The 25476-nt window shown below is 46.0% G+C and overlaps 1 protein-coding gene across 2 annotated transcripts in view; it reads left to right on the forward strand.

Annotated features, from left to right (window-relative positions):
- The window catches only part of LOC119379449 (protein l(2)37Cc), a 183134-nt gene that overhangs the window by 46033 nt on the left and 111625 nt on the right, over nucleotides 1-25476 (forward strand). For both annotated transcript variants that reach the window (XM_037648753.1, XM_037648754.2), the window contains exon 3: nucleotides 7908-8069. In XM_037648753.1, the coding sequence (XP_037504681.1) occupies nucleotides 7908-8069 (162 nt within the window). The remainder of the gene's footprint in view (nucleotides 1-7907; nucleotides 8070-25476) is intronic.

Consider the following 25476-nt stretch of genomic DNA (forward strand, 5'->3'; position numbering starts at 1 on the left):
GTTGCGGTTTGGTGCGGAATCAACGAAACTTTTTGCGATGGCTGCACTTGAAGGGAAGGGAATCATATCGTTAATGAAAACGAGGGCACGGTTGGCACATGCAACTCTCGAATGGTGGTTCCGGATTCGATTGCAATGTCTTGGACATCGCGTGCGCGCCCGTGAAATCGAACGATAGGTAGCGCTCGATCAGCACGTGAAATTTCGGTCGTGATTCAACATGGTTTCTGTGTAATGCGCATACCTCGAGGTGGCCTGAAACGTAGTCGCGGCGAATTTCCGCGATGGCACTTTGTTTTGTTTGCTTTTTTCCCCCGTGTTCATTTCGTTGGCAATGCGGGCCTTTGGCGGTTAATTCTTGAACATTTTTTTTCGGAGATTTAAGTGGTTGTAAGCGCCCCAAATCGCATATGTCGATTATCGGACACGCGAGGCTACATGCTGAACACGTTTTGCGCAAGTGCAGCCTTTGAATAAGGTTGTTTTGGTTATAGTGCGGTACCGCTTATAGTGCGGATATTCGCGACTCCGGCGACTTACGTTATAAGCGGTCTATACTGTATTGGAATAGTCCCATTATTGACGTATGACTCTTCACGAGCCATATGCCGCAAAAATTTTTCGAATCCGTCAAGTCTAAGTGGTGTTACCAAATTATAGAGATCACGTTCCGCAGCTTTCTCTCTCAACTCAACGCAGCGAGCGCGCGGAAAGCTGCGCGCGGCGTGAGGGGAGGGAGGGAGGGCGGAGGTGCGACGAGGCGACGTCAGCGCCGGCGGCATTTTTTTTCATTTTTTTCTCTCTGGCGTCTCGGCGCAACCACGTGGTCTGTGCCGCCACTTCCGGTCGGCTTGCGTCGTTCTCGTCGAGCGGAGTCAATCGCGCTGTGTATCGCGCGTGCTTGAAAACTGCGCGTCGGTTTGGTAATGTTGGGTGTGCACCTCGAACGCCGTAGTGTTTTCATCGCTCTGCCAACCATGGAAGCAAACGTGCGCGCTCGTTTGGAACGAATGACAGCTGAGATCGGTTTCGGCCCATACTCCAATACACCGCCTCGTAAGACGGCACTGGCAGACGACCCCGAAGCGCCGCCATTACCGGACGCCAGCATTGTTATCGGAGACACGCTGCGCCCGTGCCTCGGTTGGTCGTGAGAACGTGCCGACGATGCAGTTCTCAGCTGACGAGGCAACACTCGAACGGCTGCCACTCTCAACGGCAACCGGCGATGGTCAAAAGCACAGAAATATTCACGTTTTCGGCACTGCGCATGGCGAAGAAAACGGAACCACGCAACTACGAGCAGACGAGCTGTCGGTGAGACCGGAAGTGCTAATATTAATGTTTGTTCGGTGTTTTTAACGCGATAACAGAATATAAACATACATATTATCTACCTATTGAACTCAAAATTAACAACGAAAGTAATAATGAGGGTGTTATCGTGATTATAACATCAGCCAATGGTGGAACTGCCGACAATCGCGTCATATTTTGCGGACTAATACATCATTTGTCAAGAGAAGAGGGAGCGATTTTCAGCTGACTTTGAGCATTTATTGTAATTTCCAGGCCGTGCGCATCGCTATAATATTTGGCTCGCGTGTTCTCGGGAGCCTCGACTACCGATCGGCGGCGCTTTTTGAGCATGCTCGAAAAGTGTTGCAGGGCCCCTTTAAGGCTTTGTTGCATGGTGTGTTCACAACACTTCTTTAAAACATTATTAAAAACAGAATGAATAATGGCTCTTTTAACAAGTTTCGAATGGGCTGAAGCGTAAGGAAGGATGGGTTTTTGAGCTCGGGGCTCGTAAGACCAGCATACATGAGAGGGTGTAAAGAGAAGTGAAAGGTGTAAAAATTTAATGGTGTCATGAACTGGTGTTTCATGTGTTAGAACCAATGGTTGAAGGTGCTCAAGAAAGATGGGGTGAACATTTGAAAACAGCCCCTCAAATTTGGGGTTGTCACAGTGTAGAAATACGAAATAATCGTCAACAAACCTGAAAGTGCGGCACACATCTAGCTTTTCCAAATGGCCTTGCAACCTTTTATCACGTCTGGCCAGAAACATATCGCTGAGAATCGGCGCTAAGCACGAGCCGATGCATATCCCATCTTTTTGGGTATATACTTCCCCCTCCCATTCTGCACACGTGGAAGAAAGATAAAAGTCTAACAACAGTTCGAGGAAGGCACTTGCAGAAATTCCACAATTGTTTTGAAAAGCTACGATGCCATGCTTATGTATGTGATCGCTGACAGCCGACATTATTTCAGCTTGCGGAATCGTGTAATACAAATCTTTGACGGCGATTGAAAACCCGTACAGCCCCTTATCGTGGTTCCGATTTAGATACGTGATCACTTCTTCCGAATTTTTTATTCTAAATGGATCATCAATTGACAAAACACTTAGCTTTTGTTGGATATACTTAGCAACATGGTTCAGCCAAGTCCCAGTCTCAGAAACTATTGCACGAAAAGGCCAGTTGGGCTTATGGGTTTTCACAGTGAAAAACATTTCCAGGCTACCCTTGTTACTACTCTCAATGATGCTGCCCAGCTTGTTCAGGTTCAACTTTTTCGCTAGCCTTTTCGCCTTATTCTTAATTCCTGCGACATGAATGTCAGGGCGCTTATAAATTACAGCATTTACACTCTCAGATGCCTTAGACATATACATGTCTCTATTCAAAACTACAAACCCTCCGTCTTTATCGGCGGAGAGGAGGGACAGTGAATGCTCTTTTAGCCAAGTTACAGCCTTGAACAAAGGGAGCTTCCTCCCTGATTGTCTGTACCTACTTAAAACGTCCACACCGTCAGAGATGCAACGATCTACTTCAGTTCCTTCTGCACTCCGAGAAACGTGTCTCACCATGGCCAAGAGCTCCGGTCTGGAGGTCCTGGGTTCCACGGTGAACTTGGGCCCTCGACTGAGGACTTGCCTGATGCTTTGCGGAAAGGAGATGCCCCCCGTGACGTGTATCTGTTGTCCAGTCGCTGGGGTCTTCTTGGGAAGGAGCGCACGAAGCATTGGAAACGTCTGTTGCGGGTGTCGCATGGTCCGGGTGTCGCATGGTCCGCTTGATATTTATGTCGCTACATTCAGAAGCTACCCGAAAAGATCCTTTCCACTACTTCCTGGCTATCATTGCACAAAGCCCCTTTTCCGTGCCTTGCAGTGAGCCAAAAATGGTGATTTTATACGCATGAACGACTGAAGGGCTTTGCCTTTTTATTAAAACACTATGAGCCTCATGCATCCCTAAACTGATGTATGGGGTGCCGCTTTCTTTCTCTTTGTTACATACCTATTTGAAATCTTCAAGAATATGAATGGTGATTAGGATGACATCGGCCACGTTGTGGTACAAGCGTGGCGAGCAGGCAGAGAGAGGAAGGTGAAGTCAAGGAACGCAACATACATACTTGGAGGGCATGCACTGCTCTGCTTTAACGAAGCATATATGAGGCAATTTTTTCAGCTATAAAACGAGTCCTCCTAGCACCACAGCGAAGAGCACAAGTCGTAACACAGATGCGAATTGCGTCCTTTTAGGAGTATTGAAAAATAAAATGTGTAAGGGCTCTATCTCGGCGAAACCTGACCTAGTCGACACCCAAAAGCACGCTCAGCTTTTCGAAGAGGTGTCTATGAAAGCCAATGCAGGCGATACTGAGACGGTAAATGAGCTACGTCACGCGCTCTGGTCAGTAAAGGGGGCCTAGAAAATAAGACATCACATGATCTACATGAGCAAAAGGATTATTTACTAAATTTAGTTTTGCTAGAGGTTGTTAGTTCATATAGCGCAAATTGTGCACGTGTTGTCTAACTACTTCGCGCAGTCCAAGCTTTATACCTGCTACCTCTGCTAGATCAGTCGCCGTGCACTGCAACAAACAAATGGCAGTCACATCAATGGTTTTCGAGGATACAGTGATGATTCGCAAAGCAGATGTGTTACCGTTATGTGAGTGCAATTATTACGCTCTCAAATACATCTTCTATCCAGAAGACGACGTACTGTAAATCATTTTGTTTCCAAACTTCAGTAGGCGTTGGGACGCGTGACGTTTGTTTTGCTGCGTGCGGCTGGGAACGCTACAGCTCACGTAGCCATCCGCACTTTTCTCTGCAGTCAGGGAAATATGGCTCGCTAACTGACGGCTTGCAAAATAGTTACTCTGCATATGCAAACAAGTTCGTTTTTCACACGAAAGCCGGAACCACAGACTAGCAGACAAATAATTTGTTCCCATTCGCCACTCATCCCCGCCTTTCCTTTCTTTCATTTTCCCCTTTCTCACGGTGGAAGAGGAAACTTACAATGAGGCGTGACATTCCTGAAGTACGTTTTGAGAAGCCTTGGTGCTGATCCTGCACCTTCGCTGGATTGTGGATGGGTGAACACGCTTAGAACGAGAAAAGCAGTCGGGGAAGGAGAAGTTTTACAGGTGTTTGCAAAGTGCGTGCCAGGGGCAACACCCTCTACGACGAAGTTGCTTTGTCGGCGCTTTAGGGGAACACTGCCGTGGAAATGTGCCTGTCGTAGGTGGAAATCGAACTCACGTCCACGAGCTAAACAGTGCGACCCCTAACCCGCTAAAGTGTACCATACACGGTGGGTCGGAACGAGCGTATCCTGCCAAATTTCCGCTTGTAACCTAATCTAGCAATTTGATAGTAGAACAAGTGCGGTTGAATGTGATGGGTTACTTTCACCACACACACGCACTTGCCGCGCAGTTCTTTTTTCTGGTCCGAATGCTGACAACGCATAAATGAAGGAAAGCCCTCAGAAAAGACATTCAAGCAATCTACATCTGATTGACGTGGAGGTCTACAGCTTAATTGTGTTTAATTAAATAAATATGCAGCAAGTACAAAACAGTGATCTTGTCATTCCTTTAGGTGTGCTTCGTCTCATATTTGTGCTGTTTTTGTGGTGGATTCATGCCAACTAGCCCACCTAACCACACTTCTGGAAAACTATACGTTTGACTGCAAAAAAAAAACACACACACAAAAAAAGCAGACAAAAACAACGAAGTGATATTCACAACATACTTTGCCCATGCATGTGTGCTCAGTTTGCTCGTATCGCACGTGCACTCTCCGTTCGTCTGCCTTCTTTTGTCTGTCGCCGCACACCTCTCGCTTTTTCGTGGTTGCCCGAGAGGGGCCTCACACGCAGCAGCCACCACAAACACACGCACACACACAAACGGGATGTCCCGAGAATTCGGCCTTTTTTTTTTTCACCTGAAGACATTCACTCGATCTGTCGAGGGTATTTTCAATGGAGTGAAGGGTCACCTTCTTTCTGAGCTGTTGCACGGGAGTACAAAAGCTGAGGTCACAGTCTCAGCAGTGCATTTTTGGAGGGTCACGCGTATTAAAAACAGTCCAGGTGAGATCGCGGCGCGCAGGAGCCTTCATTGACAACGTGGATACTCCTACTCCCCGCGCTATCCTGTCAAAGAGACGCAGAGGGGAGGCAAACAGAAAAGACTTGCAGATGATGGCGTGTGGTTTGAAGTCAGAAAAGACACTTTCCCCTGAGGTAAAATGTTTTTGCACGCCACACTCTGAGAGACTGGGAACTTTCAAATTCAACGCTTTTGTTTTGTCCGTCTAGGTGGCGCTAGAGGAAGATTTCTGTTGTAGTGGTAGGAATAATGTAGATTTCGCAGTATTCCTGCAGTATTTGTGTGTGATTCGTGTGTATAATTATATCAGGAGACCGTAACTGCTATATTTTAAGCTATGGATGCTCAGACTTCAGCGCTGTTTGAAGATTACACCAGTTTTGGTGACGTTTGCAGCATGAAAAATAAGACATTTTACGAGCTTCGTATCGCATTTCTGCTTGCTTTATTGAAAAACGCTACGTTGAGGAAAAAGAAAGTTACACTATTTCCCGCTAAAGGAGACCATGAGGCAATGCGAAGCCGGAGCACTTGCACGATCGCGTTTTGTTGGCGTTCGCTGGGCATGCTACCGACCTCGCGTCTTGGAACGCGAAGAGGAACACTACGCGCGTCGTGTCTTCCCTCTAGCCTGGCCGTTAATTCTCACAGGGCGTGCGGGGAACGTCGACAGGCGTGCGAGAGAGAGGCAGCGTAGGAGTGGAGAGAGAGGGGCAGGGGACGCGCATGCGCTGGCCCTCATCGCGGCGCTGCACAGGAAAGAATTTCACCATGTCGAGCCCGCATTTCAGAGGAGCCAACCGAGGCAAGCGCTGGACTGAACGCGCGCAGCGCTCTACCACTTGAAGGAGAGGAGACTAGAGGAGGAGAGTAGCGTATGCACCGTGAGAGCAGAAGCAAGAACGCAAGAGAAGCGCAAGCAGGTGCTTCCCTCTCTCCAGCGCGCAGCTTTTGGAGAGAGGGAAGGAGGAGAGTCGCGCATGTGTAGTGTGAGTGTGAACTACGCCGCGTGCGGATGACCACGCCACGTTACATACCCCCGAGCAAGAGATACTTCGCATCCAATAGATCGGGGACTCTAGTTTCTCTACGTGCAAATTCAGCCACAGAACTTGAGTAGCTTTCCATGAAAATGGGCCAAGGTAGGTCCTTATATTGAGAATATTGCCAAATTTAGACTAATATAATTTAAAAAGTAGCATGTACACATCGATGAAATTGAGCATTCAGACAGAGAATCTTGTGCTCTACGCACACCCCGAAAATGAACTTTCTCTAGCGAATAGTTACTGGACAGTCTTCTGCGAAAGTTACTAAATTTGGCCGTTTTCAAAAGCTAAGCAACAAAAAAGTAGAAGTCCAACATGAATTTGCTTCGTTGAGGAAATAAGTAAATATGTCTTCAAAGTGCTGCGCAAAGTACAGTACTATAACTGCAGCAGATTTTTCAAAAAATGGTCGCTGCTGAGGCACAGACAGCCAAAACCATGTAACTTGGGCTTATTCTTGCCTATCCATTCCCAAATACTAATCGTTGACTTGTTTTTAATAAATATATTTGAAATGTACAAAGATCAAGCTTTTCAATGATATATAAGTCAACCATATAAAACACGGAGAACAGCCGCCGCGTCAGCTGGAAAAATGACAAAAACGATGTGTTCGTGCCGCCGGAGTGAAAACGCCACCTTAAAGACCTTCAGTCTTAAAAACCCTTTTGAGTTGCCTTTCTAGCGCTAAACTATGGTAAGTGTAAATTTTTTCTGGTTCCTATATTGATTTATTGGGAATGATTACTTTGTTAAAATAGATTGTTTTTAATGTGTGCTTGTCTGTGAAAGCCTAGGTTTATCCTCCTGTTTTATTGTTAAAGGGATACTGAAAAAAAATTTGAAAAAGCTACGAAAACACTTGCATTCGACTCGGACGTCACGACTGTTCCTATAAACAGCGTTTATTTCACGTAATTTCGAGCAGTTGGCCATATTTTTAGTGGATTGTGAGAGCGCGGCGGCTGCACGCCAATGCGCTTGTCGACGGCCGTGACGTCGAATGCTCCAGCAAGAGGGGGGCAACCGGCACGCTCTCTCCTGCCCTGCCACTTCCCTTTCTCCACCTCTCCTCTCAAGAATACCTTCCCGACCGTGGGAACACGTTTCGAGAGAGACGCGTGGCAGCGGGTGGCGGCTTGCGATGTCGACTGGTAAGCGATTTTGCAGCGAGCACGGTTGGAGAGTCGGTATCCGCCGAGTTTCGCGTCACTTCCTCGCAAGTTCGCGGCGCGGCCGCTAGACGCGCCAATTTGCGAAAAATGCATTAAATTCATTATTTTCTGCTAGTCTCTGGCTGAAATGAAGGTTGTTTCAACAAATTTCAGCACCCAATCTTTCAATTGGGCCATTTATCTCGGCGGCGAAAATTTTGTTCAGTATCCTTTAAGAAACGTACAATTTAATGCTTTCTGTGCAGTGGACGGCGGTCATCGGGCAGTGATCTTTGATCGCTTCACTGGCGTCAAAAACTATGTGGTTGGTGAAGGCACACATTTCCTCATCCCCTGGGTCCAGCGACCAATCATTTATGATGTGCGGTCACGGCCACGCAATGTGCCTGTTGTCACTGGCAGCAAAGGTGAGACTGGTTCTGGATGGGCATGGCGTTTACTACTAATTTGGTCTAGGACTGCCGTGACAGTAATGGCGAGGAACATTCTTTTTGCCGGGTGTGTAATCACAGGCTCTGTATGCATCTAGCATTATGCAGGTGGCACAAATGGCATGCACAGGTGGGCATTATACATGCACGGTGATGAATACACTCGAACCAGAGAACTTATATAAAAAGACGAAACGTCAGCCATTTAATGAGCGCTTAAAATTGCGCTATAAAACTTACTCCAGCACGTTGGCTACGCTTTTAAAAAAAGCTAAACAAAATTATTATGAACGGCAACTACAGCACTGTCAAAATGATACAAGAAAAAAGTGGCAGCTTTTAAAAGAATTTCTAAATTCTACCCGGTCGCGCAGCAAAGTGACCTCTATTCGTGTCGACGACGTCACCCTCACTGCAGCCAGCGATGTAGCTGACGCCTTTAATGTACACTTTTCAACTAGCTATACCAATGCCCCTTCCTCTGACTATGTACCTCCTTTTTCTCACAGTCCTCAATCGATGTTTCTTTTTCCTACGTGCGCTTCCGAAATTTGTTCAGTTATTGCAGGATTAAAAGCTTGCGGAGCTGGCTTAGACAATGTCCACTCAAAACACATTAAACTTGTAAGTTCTATTGTTTCCCCTATCTTAAGCCATATTTTTAACCGCTGCTTCAAAAACGGCGTTTTCCCAGATAAATTAAAAGTTGCAAAGGTAGTGCCAGTATTTAAAAAAGGTGATCCACTCAGCATCGGCAACTACAGGCCTATTTCAGTCCTTCCCTTCCTAGATAAAATTTTGGAAAAACTAATTGAAATAAGGCTTTCCAAATATTTAAGTAAATTTAACATACTTTCTCCTTGTCAGTTTGGTTTTAGGGCTGGTCTTTCTACTGATACTGCAATTGCGTGTTTCACTGACAAAATTAGATCATTCATTGATAATGGTAACGTCGCAGGTTCTGTCTTTGTTGACTTCTCTAAAGCATTCGACAGTATTGACCATTTCATCCTTTTTCGTAAACTAGAGTACTACGGTATAACTGGTCCCATACTAACGCTATTACAGAACTTTCTCCTTAATAGGTTTCAGGTGGTCTCGGTTAATAACTTTACATCCAGTCCTACCCCCATTAACAGAGGTGTTCCTCAAGGTTCAATTTTGGGCCCCTTATTATTTTTGCTATATATAAATGATTTACCGCGTTGTCTTAACTATTCTTCATGTTTACTTTACGCTGATGACACGACTCTTTTTTCGCATCACTCCGATTCTGCGACTCTCGTGTCCAGACTTCAAGCTGACCTCAATTCACTTGTTGAGTGGTGTAACAATAACAAATTATTGATTAATCCTTCCAAAACTTGTTTTATGCTTTTTCACTCGCCGAACAAAAAATTACCATTCATTCCCCACCTCTTTGTAGACTCGGTAGTCATTCCTTTGAGTGGTCATACGTCATTTTTAGGAGTCATAGTCGATACACATTTGAAATTTCACGAACACATTAATTATGTTTGCAAAAAGATTTCATATGGAATAAGGGCATTGATCAAGTCACGAATGTGTTTTAGCATCGAAACTCTGAAGGCATTGTATTATGCATTCATACACAGCCATCTCAGTTATTGCATCACATCATGGGGTAATTCATATTCAGTGCACATTTGGCCATTAAAGGTACTGCAAAAGCAAGCAATACGACTCTTAACTTTCGCTTCACGTCAAACGCCATCACATCCTATTTTTTCTCAGCTTCATATACTACCCGTCCCCGAACTCTATGTTTATAACGTATGTGTATTATTTTTTAAGGTTTTTCACCGCACCCTCATTATAGACATATTTCCTGCTGTCTCGTTGTGCAACTCCAATAGAACAAGATTCGCGGTCGCTAATAACCTTTTGTTGCCTAAAGTTCGCACTAACTATGGAAAAATGAGCATCGTTTCTTCATCAATTTCATTATGGAATTCATTATCGCGTGATTTGAAAGATAGTATGCACATTCATGTATTTAAAGGAAAATTGAAAAAGTGTTTATTCAGTGTATAATGGCTGTACATATCTAATTTTGTGAAGTTGGTTTGTGTGTAGTTTGACTATTTAGTAATGTACTTCTTACTTGTAACACTTATAACAAGCAGTTCTTCGCTTTTCTTAGTTTAGTTTTCCATTGTATTAACAAAGGAGGTCCCGCCTGCGGTGTGTAACCTTGGGACCTCCTCCTGCATATTTACCTGCAATGTACTATATTTTTGACAAGACTAATAAAATTTGATTGATTGATTGATTGATTGATTTGATTGATTGAACCTCATTATAACAAAGTCACATCTGCCACGAAAATAACTTCGTTACACCCGAAAATTCGTTATAAACGTTTATTTGTAACACTGTATCTGTTACAAGACTATTATTCATTTACTTCGTTATAACCAATAATTTGTTATATCCATGTTCGTTATATCGAGGTTTGAGTGTACTTGATAAATTCTTTCAGGTGCGACAACGAGACTGTTGACATTGCAAATATGGTTGGAGTAGTACCCATAAACACGGGAGAAGGTCATGGTCCTCAAAATTCCCCCTCATCGACACTGGCCTGACAGTGCTTTCCTGCAACCAAGGCTGCTAAATTTTGTGCTGACAGAATTTATTTTGTTGATGTTTGTCAAGGAAGATAGCTGTTCACATAACAAGGAGAGGTAGCAAGAACAGGGCAGAGAGAACAGGAACTTGTGTGTCAGCAATGGCCAATATAATCACACGGCAAGCAGAAAACTAATACACTTAACTGAAGAATTACAGTACATTTGAAAGGAGGTGGTATTCACAACACACTTGATTCATTGCTGTGCTTGTTTTGTCCATTTATTTTTGCGGCTGCCCAAGTGTGGCCACACACTCGCAAACGCACGCGCAGCACCCAAGGATTCGTGCACGCCAAAATTCGATGAATGCGCAGTGTTGTACCGGCATAGAAATGAAGAAACGCGCCTGATGATTGAAGCATGGCATATCGAGAATAGTGGTAGCGCATGCGTGAGCCAACCGTCGATTAACTTGCATACAGATGAAATCAAATGCCTTAACAGTTATCTTCCACGTAGACCGCCACGCGTTCCGGATTGATAGGTTCGCCGGTTGCATGGGCATGCGCAGATAAGTTTTCGTGCCTTCTTTCTTTTCAGCCGTTGTGCGTCTCTTCAGTTGTTAGTCGGCGTTTGTGGTGTCCTGATCTCTTTCTTGTGTCCGTGTTTGCACGCCCTGTCTCTTTTTAGAATGAATACGTACCAACTAGCTCAGCTCTCTGTTATTCTATGAAATTTTAGCGAGCATGTTATCGTGACACTGCAAGTTGGCCAGCCGAAAACAAAGTTGAGTCAACAAGAGTCGACAACAGGCAAACTGCCTGTCTAGCATTGGCAGTGCTTGTTTGTAGGAATTCTGGTTGCAAAGTTTAACATTTTGTTGTGGAAATAAGTTACTGTGTTTACACGATTGTAGGTTGACCCATTTGGCTAATTTTCTAGTCCGAAGTGGGGGAGTCTACTTACAATCGAAATGGAAACTACAGCCAGTAATGTACTGCGAAACTACTGCCAGTAACAGCAGGACAAATGAAAAATCGGGGACACTGCAGCATGGTAACATCATGTTTGCTTTCTGGGTCTTATTCCACGCGCTTGTGTTGAAGAAATAACAGCTTTCTTTTTTTTTAACACGAAACTGTTTTATGCCGGGGTCCACAGCGACTTTCATGACGTATTTCCGTCGTGGAAATACGTCAGCAAAATGAACACCATCAAATGGCAAAGAAAAAAAACGAAGAAAAAGTTCCGTTGACAGGAGTTGAACCCACGACCTCTCGGTCCGCGTTGATGGCTGGCGGGCGATCAGCCCACTGAGCTACCACCAAACACATAACTGAGGCTACATAAACACGCCTTTTATCGTTCATATTTTCCTCTCACAGTGCTCTTGGATGGATGGATGGATGGATGGATGAATGGATGGATAGATGGATGGATGGATGCTATGAGTGTCCCCTTTATAACGGGGTGGTGACGTGTGCCACCAGGCTCGAAAAAACAAAAAAGACTTCGTTACCTCCACAATTAGCTCGGGCAACGCGCTGTTGCTGCAACCATCCCATTTGGTGCGTTTCCAATAGGAGAAGTGAAATTTCGTCAACGCTTTAACGCGCTGCGTGGTTGTGGCTTTAGCCCAAGCCTCGCTCATAGCATCCATCATGGCATCCATCCATATCGAAAAATAGCTCTCTGATGCTCGCCTGGCTGTCGCACCGCGTTCCCCACTCGCCCTGCGAGAATAACGGCCAGGCTAGGGGGAAGACACGACGCTCATTGCATTTCTCTTTGCGTTTCATGACACTTTGAAGGAGTGCATATCGAGTCCCATCAGCCGAATAATTGTGCATACCTGCCAGGTCTCCTGGATTACCCGGGAGACTCACCTAAGGGGGGGGGGGCACAATGTCTGCCCCATACATTGACTTAGTAGGAGGGGGGGGGCTGCGATGAACCTTTGCTCCCCCTGATGGGGAACCCTGCGCACGCCTATGGTGAGCACTATGACAGGGAACACACTATTTGCCACGAGCGTGTAGCAAATAACCTTGAACCCGCTGTTGGGCGATTCACAGCGGCAGCTGACGAAAACAATGTGGACAAGACGCCATGGTTCCTCAGTGATTCCACTCCTGTGCCAACTGCGCCAAAGTGTGCCAAATCGCATTTACTGTGCCATCCTGATGATGACGGAAATTGCGCCAGACTGCGCCAGACGCTCGGGTTTGGGGGCGTCTATCACCGGCAATCACACCGCCGGCGCGTCAAAACATGGGCATGCAGCTTGATCTTGGAGCTGGCAAAATCACAACCATGGACCAATAATTTTTCCACTGAATAAACAGCGCTCGCGCGTGCCAACCGAGTAAGCCACGATGCCATGTACGGTGCCCATGCAGCTTCTGTTGTGCAAGTCAGCTCGACGGAAAAATGCGTCCTCTGCAGAAAAAAACGAAGAAAAAGTTCCGTCGACAGGAGTTGAACCCACGACCTCTCGGTCCGCGATGATGGCTGGCGGGCGATCAGCCCACTGAGCTACCACCAAACACATAACTGAGGCTACATAAACACTCCTTTTATCGTTCACATTTTCCTCTCACAGTGCTCTTGGATGGATGGATGGATGGATGGATGGATGGATGGATGGATGGATGGATGGATGGATGGATGGATGGATGGATGGATGGATGGATGGATGGATGGATGGATGCTATGAGTGTCCCCTTTATAACGGGGTGGTGACGTGTGCCACCAGGCTCGAAAAAACAAAAAAGACTTCGTTACCTCCACAATTAGCTCGGGCAACGCGCTGTTGCTGCAACCATCCCATTTGGTGCGTTTCCAATAGGAGAAGTGAAATTTCGTCAACGCTTTAACGCGCTGCATGGTTGTGGCTTTAGCCCAAGCCTCGCTCATAGCATCCATCATGGCATCCATCCATACCGAAAAATAGCTCTCTGATGCTCGCCCTGCTGTCGCACCGCGTTCCCCACTCGCCTTGCGAGAATAACGGCCAGGCTAAGGGGAAGACACGACGCTCATTGCATTTCTCTTCGCGTTTCATGACACTTTGAAGGAGTGCATATCGAGTCCCATCAGCCGAATAATTGTGCATACCTGCCAGGTCTCCCGGATTACCCGGGAGACTCGCGAATTTTGAACGTTTCTCCCGGTTGTACGGGTCATAGGAAAATCTCCCGGAAATCCAGTTTTGCCCCGCGCGTCCAGTGCATTGCGCGCCCCGTGCGCCACGGTGACGCGAGGTGGGACGTTTCGCGTACAGATGGGCTACACGCAATTTAAAAATTGATCCTAAATGTGTTACAGTCGAACCCGATTATAACAAACTCGAAAGTGTCGTGAAAAGTGGTTGTTATATCAGTAGTTCGTTGTATATGGACTCGCCCTTAAAAAAGTGCGCTTAGCGGCCAAGCCGTTTTATTTTTTCCTTTGTGCACTTTTATTAATGTGCTAACAACCCCTTCGGTGACAAGCTAAGCCTTTTCGCATCATGAAGTGACGCCCGCTGCGTGCTCACGAGTTAATTAACCGCCCTTGCAATGAGCTGACACCGTTTCACCGAAGCGCGGTACCGCGATGTGGAGCCGATCATCCCTGGCTAGTTGCACGCAGCGCGTCGCCTACTCAGGTCGCGGAGTCACTGCCGGGCCGCTTGACGTATGCCGTATGCGCGCGTTTGTACGTTCTTCGTGCTTGCTTCACTCCGGACCGTGCACGGGTGCGGCGACTAGCGTCTTCGTTCAACGCGGCGAAAACAAGCATTTTCCAAGCAACCCGCACTCTACGTCTCCGCGATGCTCTCGCGGCCCTGCACGATGATGCGCGGCGCACTTGACTTGTCACCTAGTCAAACACGCAGTATACGCTCGCTGTCAGTGCATCGACGTTTCTCGGTGCCCACGCCGCTCAACAACAGCGAGCTACTTTCGTTTCTGCAAAGCGCTGCGCACTTTAAAGCGGTCTCGCACGACGCGACGGTGGCGAACTTGCGAACGGCAGCATGGCTAAGCATGGCGCGCTCGTACCGCCGTCAATCCGCAGTGTGCGGCATACGCCACACGCGCAGCCGAGCAGATATCTGCAGATGACTGATGAGGTTGTCGGCTATAAGGCATAATGGCACGTTCATCGACGGCCGCCACCACACCTTCGCTCTTTTCTGGTGCTTATCCGCAAAGGCATCGCCGCAATCGCGCGGAAGTCGTAATCACCGATCGACCGGTCTCTGCCGTTACCGAAAAGACGGACGACTTTTCGCGGCACATTGCGGCGTCGACGAGTTTAGGGACGCAGTGAACCTTTTGCGATGGAAAGTTATCGCGGTTATCACTTCTTGCATTTATGCCTTCTTGCGTTCCAAGGCATTGTTTGGTTCATCGCAGGCGGTCGTAGCTGCAGAGAACGGCGTCATAGACGGCGCCAGGAAAGTTACCGTGCGAAATGTGACCGCAAGGCTTCATGCTGCCTACTATTTTTTTTCCCCTCACTGCCATTCTGCCACCGAAGAAACGCCTGGAAAATGAGCGACCTCGCTCGCAGCGTCCGAAATCTGCCTGCGGTGCTCGCCGATCTGGGTATCTTAGCAGCGTCTCCTCTATTTTTCAGTGCCTGGGTGAACGCTCTCCTTGGGCCATCGAGCGCGCGCTCCTCGTCCGCTCGCAGCTGCCACGAGGTAGCGCTGTGCAAGTAGACTACGGGAAGCTGGCGCTGAACGGCCGCGCGTATCACGAACCTCACGAATTCGTGTTTGCATCCGAGTTTAATTGCATTTGTACTTCTTGCAGGCTTTCACAGGTACAGGGGGATGGAAAGAAACACGAACATAGCGGCGCGCTGTTTTCATCACGCTCTAACCGTGGTGGCAATAAAAAGATGCTAGATGGTCTTTTTATTGTGTCACAGATGACGTCGTCATCTCATCAATCATCCAGGCTATAACCACTTGAAAATAAATGCGAAACAGCAAAGAGCGCAGATGCCGTATGTTCGCGTGTCTTTCCATCCCCGCTGTACGTATTCTGCATGCAGACTGTCAGGCCGTGCTGCCGGTTCAATAATTGCACTCGAGTTTGATAGTATTCGCGTTTTATTTTCTATTTCAGGCTACTGCAACCGCCCCAATGCCTTAGTATGTCATACTGTTGTGTTCCACTCTGCAAATGGAACTGAAAGAAATCACGATTGCCTTTTTTTATTTCCCTTTATTGATAAAGAAAAAAAATCTCACAGGGTCCCTTATGCATTCACCTAAGACTACTGAAAGGCGAAAGCCGTCTTCTTTTTATTGCAGTCAACGTATTGAACATTCCCTGCCTCCCTCCGAGATATTTCTGCGCCTAACATGGTTTTCTTACAGCCTCAAGGATCGGAGGCAGTGCAAGGTTTCTGCAGATCAGCGGAGGCATGCGCTGCCTCCGTGATCGGCCAATTTTGACCAAGAGCAGATGCAATAAGACGACGTCACGATGATGTCACAAAAAATTATAATCTATGACGTCATGTGATGACGTCATCACGTAATTATTTTTTGCATCACTCGTGCGGATGCCGCCGACGGTCAATTTTCGCGTTTGATGAGGCATCTAAGGCTTTCGCCTTAATACACTGTTATTCTGTCGTTCCATGTAATTCCAGCTGCCGCTGGTGTTCGGCAGAGGTGGCTTGCAGTAATTAGTAGGGATAATTGGTCTCCTAATACATCTTCAAACTACGCTAGAATATGCAGCCGTCGTTTACGACACGAAGATTTCATAGAATATAAGAAGCGGCGGCCTAAGAAGGATGCAGTAGCGTCACTCTTTGCAGACTACCCTTCACGTTTGCAGCCCAAGGTAACAAGTGGATCAAGCATGGCAAGTATCCCTAAACGTGACCGTGTTGCATCCGAACAATCAACGAATGCATGTAGTACCAGTAGCAACGCTGCCTCGCGATCGCCGCCATGTGCATGCAGCGCTGACATTAGGTCCCTAACCTGAAGCATCGGGGCCCATGGACACCACATGCGCTACCGGCGAAACAACCGACAATCATTATGTACAGTGTCACAATAAATTAGTGCACAAGGCTGAGCAGGCTGCCCCATGCGACAAAAGCGTCCAGGTCGACAGCCATTCGGCCTCTATACTTTGCTCACTACCGAAAAGGGCGAATGGAAGAGAAAAGAAAGATACCTGAGGAGCCAGATACTGAGGCTACAACAATCTGTCGACAAATACAAAGACGAGCTCAAACAAGTGAAAACAGGCCGTGCCATTTTTCACGCCTTTCGCATTGGCTGAAGTTGAGAGTCGGCACTACGACTTTATACTTGAACGACAGCGTCTGTTCACACACATCGGTCAGTGTTGCAGGAAGCGCGCAGCATATGTAGCTGTTTTTGTTTGTTTTTCGTACCACCACAATTTAACTGGTTTAAGCTCTGAAATGGTAGAATCATTTGGCATAGTTCCTCTTTTTCTGGCACCAGCTGTTGCTTTCTCCCGGTGGCAACAAATGTAATTCTCAAAAGCTTTACGAAAGGAACGGGCGATCACGTATATCCCTGGAAGCAATCTAGTGATATTTCATGCTATTTAGCGCATGAACTCCAAGGCTTGCGGATAGTGTCCTACACCAGTAGACAGTAGCACGCATCGGAGAACTTTAAGCGCCCAAGCTTTCAGTATTAGCTCTTGGCAAATGCTGCTTTCGAAAATAGACTCAGACAGTCAAAAAACCGACTCTCTGTCAAGCGAACGTAACGGTGACAAAACAATTTTTCGCGCATCACTGGCATGCACTCTCTGGTATCGGGCTAGCAGACGACGCGCGAGCGTCTCGATCAAATGGCCTCGAAAGACACATGCTTTTGAAATGGGCTGGTTGCCCAGAACGACAAGTGCTTCATGATTCCCGTTTACAAGTTTTCATTATACTTTAAACAACGCGAATACAGCGGAAAACTGAACCATATAGCAGCTTCGGACGCAGCCACGGCATTTGTTTCCGCGAGCGACGACGCGTCGGCGGGTCTACTACGGTGGCGGTGCCCGGCGGCTAAAAGCCACGCTAACGCCGACGGTCGGTTCCCATTGCGCTGCGCTCCTTCGCCCAGGCACAGAAAAATAGAGGAGGCGCTGATCTTAATCGCGAGTAAACTGGAGTGGGGCACGCGCGCGCGCGCGCCCCTGTCACGCTTAAGAAGGCATGTTTTATTTTTTTTCGCTTTGTATGCGCCATATTTTTACCGCGACTGTGCCCGAAGTGTTCGTTGTAAAAGTAGGAGGCTTTGAAAAATGTTCGCTATATCTGGACACAGCTTCAATGGTTAGCATAGGAAAATCGTAAGTGTACCCAAATATGGTCGTTATAACCGATAGATCGTTATATGTGGGATCGTTATAAGTGGGTTGGACTGTATAGGTTATATCAGCCGTTAATATTTCGTAGATGATGCGTTTGTGTACACACAAATCTATCCCACAGGTTATCTCGCTCTCAAAATTTTGTGTCACTACTGCTTTAAGTGGAGAGCCCAGCACTTAAAAGGGTAGCCGTTACGGATGTCTGTCGAGATAGCGTGTTCGCCAGCGCTTGCGACCGTCCCTGTCTCAACGGCGTCCCTTATGGTCCCTTGCCCGACAAAATAACTGGTAAGCAAGCGATGACAGGCCTCGCACGCGGAGCGATGTTATCGCATGTGCCCTTCACGTGACTGTGACGGCCGGGTCGTTTCATCTCTGCTTCAACCGCGTTCGTCCGTAGCGCTAGCGCGCATTTACTCGCACGTGAAACAGGTGATGCGTAGGCGATGTTATCGGTTTGGACTCTTTACAGATCAGTGGCGACTGCAAAATCCCGCTGACAGTGTCCACATAATTGCTATCGCAGTACCCCCCCCCCCCCCGTTGAGTAGATCTCCCAGATTCCGTTTCTCTAAACTTGGCAGGTATGATTGTGTTTAATATGTGCTTGTTGATGCCATCTTTGCGTGGCATTCACCATATGCGGTGTCCAGGTATATCTTGACAACTTCAGCTGCCGCAAGGGTTACATCATGATCTTGGGTGTTAGTCGTCGGTACGGAGATGTGCCACTAGGCGCCAACGTGGCTGAGTCCACATCAAGTGGTGCTATATCTGCGAAACAACAACAGACATTGTACAAGCTCTCATATACCAATGCACTATAAAGAATCAACTGCTACAGTGACATTAGACCGGTAAGGAACTGCGTGATTGATGGAACACAAGTAGACTTAGTACACAGGACAAGCGCAGACTAACAACTGAAATTTATTGAAGCATAAATTTCCACTTCAGAAAACGTACATGCGCACAAGCTCTCTCGACAATATCACACACTATAGATAGTAAAAGCACTTTATCTATGCTAAAAATGCCAACTCTTTCTTATGCAGATAAACGGAGGGTTCACTAATGCATTTATCAGGACCAAGCCTCGAGATCACTGACGCTTCCAAAATTTCATGTGCTCTTTTTTCTCTGGCACGCCCCAGCACTTTAGTTTCTTCAAAAAGTGGGATGCAGTTAGCGCAGGATCTGCAATGAACCACCGAATGTTGCCCACTGGCGGAAGCTACAGCATACGAATGCTCCGAAAGGCGTTTATTTAAACATCTTCCAGTTTGGCCGACATAGACCTTGCCGCAGCTTAACGGGACCTCATGGACAACTTCCGATCTGCATACTACAAACTTGCGTTTGTGATTCGTGCCGCAGCTTCCACTCCTCTGCACACCCGTAAGGGCGCACACCCGTGACAATTTACACAAAAAACATTTACGCCAAATTTCCTGGCCATTTGTGCGCTTGTACGTTTTCTGAAGTTGAAGATTTATGTGTCAATAAATTTCAGTTGTTAGTCTGCGCTTGTCCTGTGTACTACTTCTTGTGTTCCGTCAATCGTGCAGTTCCTTACCGTTCTAATGTCATACCAACTAGCCCCACAACGCACTTTACTACAGTGACGATAGATTTCACTTTCGTGTTATACTGATTCCTATGATGGAGGGATCAGCAGTCTTTTTTCTTTTTCAACTTTTATCAAACTGCTGTTTGCTGTCAGGAGTGCCACTGCTGTTTGGAAGAGTGGCTCTTACATTAACAGTCGACACCACCTTAGGTGAAATGCTACTCGAAAAACACGTGTTTTTTTTTTTTTCAAAAATTATAGATTTTCTGCTTTTACTTGTTTTGGTAAGTTCAGTTTCTCAACTTTCCTGACAATAAAAATCAAAATAGCCTAGGAACAGTGAAAGGAATTATACTTTTAATTTGATGTTGAAAATTGTGAAAGAATGACCGCTAGCGTCACCCAACAGCGATGTGGTCAATCTACTGGTAGGACAAGAAATCTTTGCAGGTAGACTCATTTTGCCTAAAAACAAACATGTATAACTTGAAATTGTATTTTACGCACTTGAGGCAGCTTTCGGTTGCGTCAGAGTAATTTTTGCTTTTTTTTTTTTTCACGCATCCAAAAAAGTGCTCGGTGGCACTGCATGCAGCGCAGTCTTCGATTTCGTCTGCTTAAACTTATGCGCTATGCCATGCGGCCTTCCGCGCTGGTCGTACTGTGCCGCTGTATTGTTGTTAGGATGTCTCACATCTGCTGCGCTGTGAAGGCGCGCATTTATCATATCTTTTTGATCAATCAACTTGGCTTGGATTGTGGCAGCAGTGCTAAAATAAACGCATAGACTGCGATTACAGCAAAACAAGTGTTTTGTAATCATATAATAAGGCTTCATTTAACCGCTAGCGCGCTGAGAACGGTTGTTACATTCATTACATTGGTATTCAGCGAAAATAAAGTAATCCTACAGAAATCAGATGTGCTTTCGGTTTTAATTTTTACCGGCACTACAATTGTCATCGCGTCCACCAACCAGTGTTGTGGGCATATTTCACGCCAATGGAAGAAGACCGAACGCAGATAGAAAAATTCTGTTTTAAAAATTTCTACTCACTTTCCAGAGAAACTGCTGCAAGTTTGGACACTTCAGACGGCATGCTTTCTATTGCAGTACAAAATAGAGAAGTGATGAAGGATGGTAGACAGTCCCTTTAAGCATATTCTTACAGATGTGAACATGAAAGTGTTTCTTTTGGCTAGGTTGGTGAAGTGCTGCTAAGTGGTGCTCTCTAGTTTCCCCATAAAGAGGCCGATGTGATTTGGTACAACCAAAGTGGTGTAGACGATACTTTACACACGAAAGGAAAAGACGCTGTATTTTCTCAACCTCTCCTCCTCCTCTAACTTCTGTGGAGGCCCAACTGATGTGGCGGACAAGAGCGAGCTCCCTTTGAGTCCGGAGTTATTCATCTGTTGCGCGGATTTCTTTCTCCTACTTTGCGGCTGCGGGTGGATTTTGGGGCAGTTGTTGGCGTCAGTTTTGGTGGGAGAGGTCACGTGTTTCCGAACACTGCTTTTGTGGATGCCGAACGAGTGCGCGCTTACGCAAACCTGGTCAAACGACGCTTTCATGTTAAAATGTAGTGCAAAACATGGGCAAAAAAAAAAACAATTCTCTTTGCACGGTAACCCGTAGACCTGGCGGTAGCGCGCTGTCCGCCGTGTGAGAACGAAACTGTGCTCTAGCTGTCGTGTATTGATGTGGGTGATGTAACTTGCAGTATGGCCACGAGCCTGGATAACTTGATATTTTGCTATTTTTCGAGTGATACTAATGAATTTTATATTGCAGGCTGATTTTGTGGAACCAAGATATTATTCGGAAAGCACATTTTGCAAAACGAGTCGATCGTGTACGAAACCGAAACCACATTCGCGGCATTAGCAAAAGCTTGCTGTCAGTGGCAGGTGTATTGACATCACCGTCACAAAATGGCAACGGAAGCTAGTCCGCACAGGCTCATTTCGTTCTCAACTACGGTCTGTCTGCGTCAAATTTGTTCCCAGCTAAGTGGAAATGGTGACACGCTCCTTTAATTATGAAAGCTCATATCAAAGGAAAGTTATTTCGCACGCCGAGGATAGCTACGTCGCGTCTATTATGGGTGCCCGAAACCTGTGTCCTTGAGTGGTACAAACGAAGGAAAGAAATCTTAATCTGCATGTCAACTAGGAAAAGTTTACACGGGCAGAAAATGAGAAAATATCCAGATCTCGATGAGAAGCTTTCAGGCGTTCTCAAGCAGCTTCGTGTAGACAGAGCTTGCCAAGGTAACGGCCCTTCAAATGGCACGCGATTGAGGCGCATCCAGGATTGACCGTAAAGCCAGCAAAAGTGAATCACTGAGGAGAGGAACTGCCAGCAGAATAAATTTCACTTTCTATGGATTGCCTTGGATTGCCTTTTTTTTTCTGGTCGTCAATATAGTGGCATGCCATAGTTTGTGGGAATCTTGCCCATCGCGAGGCTGGCCTGACACGTGCTGCGCACCAGTGATGCGCTTTAAAAACGGCAGCCGTGGCACGGCCCGGACAGTGGGTGACGGAACGCTGTGTGCGCGGGAGGGGTGTGCCCCGCTGGGGCCAAGGTTAGGGGCGAGTGCCCACGTTATTGTACCGTGTAGCTTTCGCATAGTTTTGTTAGCGTTATTAAACGTTTATTTTTGAGTTCAATTGGCCAGCATCCTTTCCTTGGCAGCACGACGGCGCGAACCCTTCAAGTTATAAAAGATCTTGTAACATTACACGCAGATGCAATTGGATTTACGCACATCATTTAGAAGCACTGTGATTTTATTTTAAGCTATATAAACAGTTATATCTATTTTCCGGAAGTTTGAATTCTTCGAATAGTAAAATTCCTATGCAAATCCAGTTGAATAGCAAAGACTATTCGAAAAATATTCGACAGTTTGAATATTTGCATGCCTCTAATGAATATTAAAAAGAACAGTGTGCTCGAGTAGCATCTCCCCTTAAGGGGGACACTGGTCTTTCAAGATGTAAAATTATGAAAAAAAATTTTTTTTTTAACCCTTTCAGACGCCACCTATGAAGAACTGTCTGTAAATAGGTCAGAATAATACAACGTTATATCAAGGCACTCAGTATACTATTGCAACAAAAATAATGTCATAATATGTTCATTTATGTTTGTTATAGTAACTTATTCTAATTAAGTTATAATTAAATATATATTTATCCTGAAGTCATCCATGCTCTATTTTGGCATAAATAGGATGAAATCTCGGGCTAGAAATATAGTACAAATTCCTTTTTCGTTATGTCCATTTAGAGCAAAGAGAAAGTATACGTTTAACATGGCTTGCAGGACGCAGCTCATCGAACGACTCGTCGAACGGGGTAGTGCCTTCATCAATGTGATCATACGCAACAGTACGCTGCGAAGTGAAGTTAAATGAAGACAAATTATTATGTAGTAGGTTCAATCTATCCGAAACTCAATGTATCTCGCTCTCTCTTACCCCTAGTTAATACAAGGAGCAAAAACAAATCATGTACACAATTGTGTACATAGCATCTCAAAGGGTTAAAACAGCATTTTTGTAACGTAGAGGCATTGCCGCAAGTACTGACCTAGTTTCTTACATCTTGGATTGATATTGTGTTGCATGAGGTTCAAAAGCTGCAGACTGACACTCTGCATTTTCTCAAAACCTGAGTTTTTTACTCTTTGCAACTTATCGGGAGTGGTCTTCCAGTAATCAAAGCACCTAGAATTGTAATTCTTGTTTCACTACTGAGCTACGCGAGTATTGACCACAGGGGTAGCATCAAATTTTTATCTTTCAGTTTTATTGTTTTTTTAATTGTCCGTGCATTAAACAACTAACTAGCCACATCTTGAACAGAAAGCTTTGATATGCTGTATAATTGTTAATAGTTTGCACATCAAAAAAGTATTCCTACCCCTGTGAAGCTTATGTTTCCTAGTATCCTGCTATGTGCCTAAAGCAACAATGAGTAGTTCTTTCTCCATTGTTCCCGGAAACAATGCTAATTAATGTTAATTACCTTCAAAACTAATGGACATACTTGAAAAATAGTTGCATATTTGGAATCTGAAAAAAAAAAAAAACTAAACAAGACTGTGCAGTTTCATTAAATTTGGTAAAGGGAATCTTGATGATTTTTAAAAACCCACTTCCCCCCTTAAAGGCCAACTCCGGCGATTTTTCGGGGTCATTGGATCTCAATAAAATTCACTGGGTACGTTCCTTTGCACGTTTCCGTAATTTATATCAAACTACATGTTGGAGAGATACGCACTCTTTACAAATGAATTTTATAGATTGCCCCGACTCTCCCAACTGGCTTCCCACAATTATTGGCAACATTGTGTGTGTGACGTCATTTACGGCAAAGCGACGGAAGTGACGGAACCGAAGTGCCACTGCATCGTCTGCTGTCCACAAGGCAGCAATCGCGTGTGTTTGGCCAACGCTTCCTTGGTTCGGTGTGCGAATTTCAGTTCCTTGTGGGCCTGCGTGCGATGGGTGGCAAATGTTGTTGCGTTGTGGCTGCACACCATTCCGCGTATGATTACCTGAACACTCGCGAAACACTCGCAGCTAACAATTACCTTTCGTCTCGATATTAGACTGTTTTAGCCAGCAGTGCTGGTTTGCCGCACGTACACTGCGGTAATACCGTACCGGCTGAAGAGTGCACATGCGTGAACATTGCCATACGGAAACATTTACCGTAACGTAAACAAGGTCCACCGTGACCTGGACTATTCGTGTACCGTAAGCTGCGCGTCGTGCGAAAGGTTGTTCGTACTTGGCTTACATTTATTTTGATCGACCTCACCGGCGCGTTGTCAAACGCCAATATCCACAAACGTATGTACTCTTCCCATTGCATTGTTAAAAATTTTTAGTTAGTCCGCAAACTTCGACGTTAGCACTTCACTCGATCGCGGCAGCCACAAAATTCAGCCTGCTTCAGCCACCTGGACAGATGGCGCCATCTGGAATTGGAATGCGCAACCAGGCATGCACATGGCTAAACAGGTATGTTTTACTTCAGCGTAGAGGAGGCTTTTGTAATTGGCCTCCAAATGCATCTTAATCGCAGCTGTCATTGTGCGAAAGCTTCGAGGAGCATATGCACGCGGCAAGGTCAGTCTTGGTACGGCTGTCGCCGCGTGGTCACCTTTCTGCTGAGCGTCTGCTTTTCGCCGCTCTCGCAGCTTTCATACTCCCCGCTGGAGGAACCGGCATGCTTTGCGCAATTTCCGGTTAACAAGTTTTACGTCACGCGAAGACAGAATGCTTGGTTGGGTTTCGGTTTTCGGTGTTGCGCTTTTTTGCTTATTTTAAATTATTGTGCAATATGTCGCGTATTTCTACTATTGGGCCCGTGACAGGAGCGTCTCAGGAACATAGAAGCACCATTACTTTGACATGGTCAAAAAATCGCCGGAGTTGGCCTTTAAAGGAGCACTGACACATAAATTTTGCATCTTGCTTTTTCTGTAGCAATAAGTAGTTAACGACCCACTTTTCATGGCTGGAAAGCTCGTTTGCTTGAGCGCGTGACGGTTAATTAATTTGGACACTGTTTCGTAGAACCCAGTCGCATTTTCGGTTTCAGAGAGTGCCGAGTGAGGCGGGAATCAGAGTGGTTTTCATGTAAACATAGCTGGCTACGTGAGCACACAAAAACCGCATTCACATGAGCACCGCGTTGACAACTCTTTTCAACGAAGGCTTCCTGGGTGCTGTTATAATACCCTCTGAGACGTAAATATGCGTGGCCCCCCAAAATGCACTGCCGAGGCAAGGACATCAGCATTTGTACTCCCGTGCAAATCTGCCCCTGAA

This window comes from Rhipicephalus sanguineus, chromosome 1 (assembly GCF_013339695.2).
Source record: "Rhipicephalus sanguineus isolate Rsan-2018 chromosome 1, BIME_Rsan_1.4, whole genome shotgun sequence".
Lineage (NCBI taxonomy): Eukaryota > Metazoa > Arthropoda > Arachnida > Ixodida > Ixodidae > Rhipicephalus > Rhipicephalus sanguineus.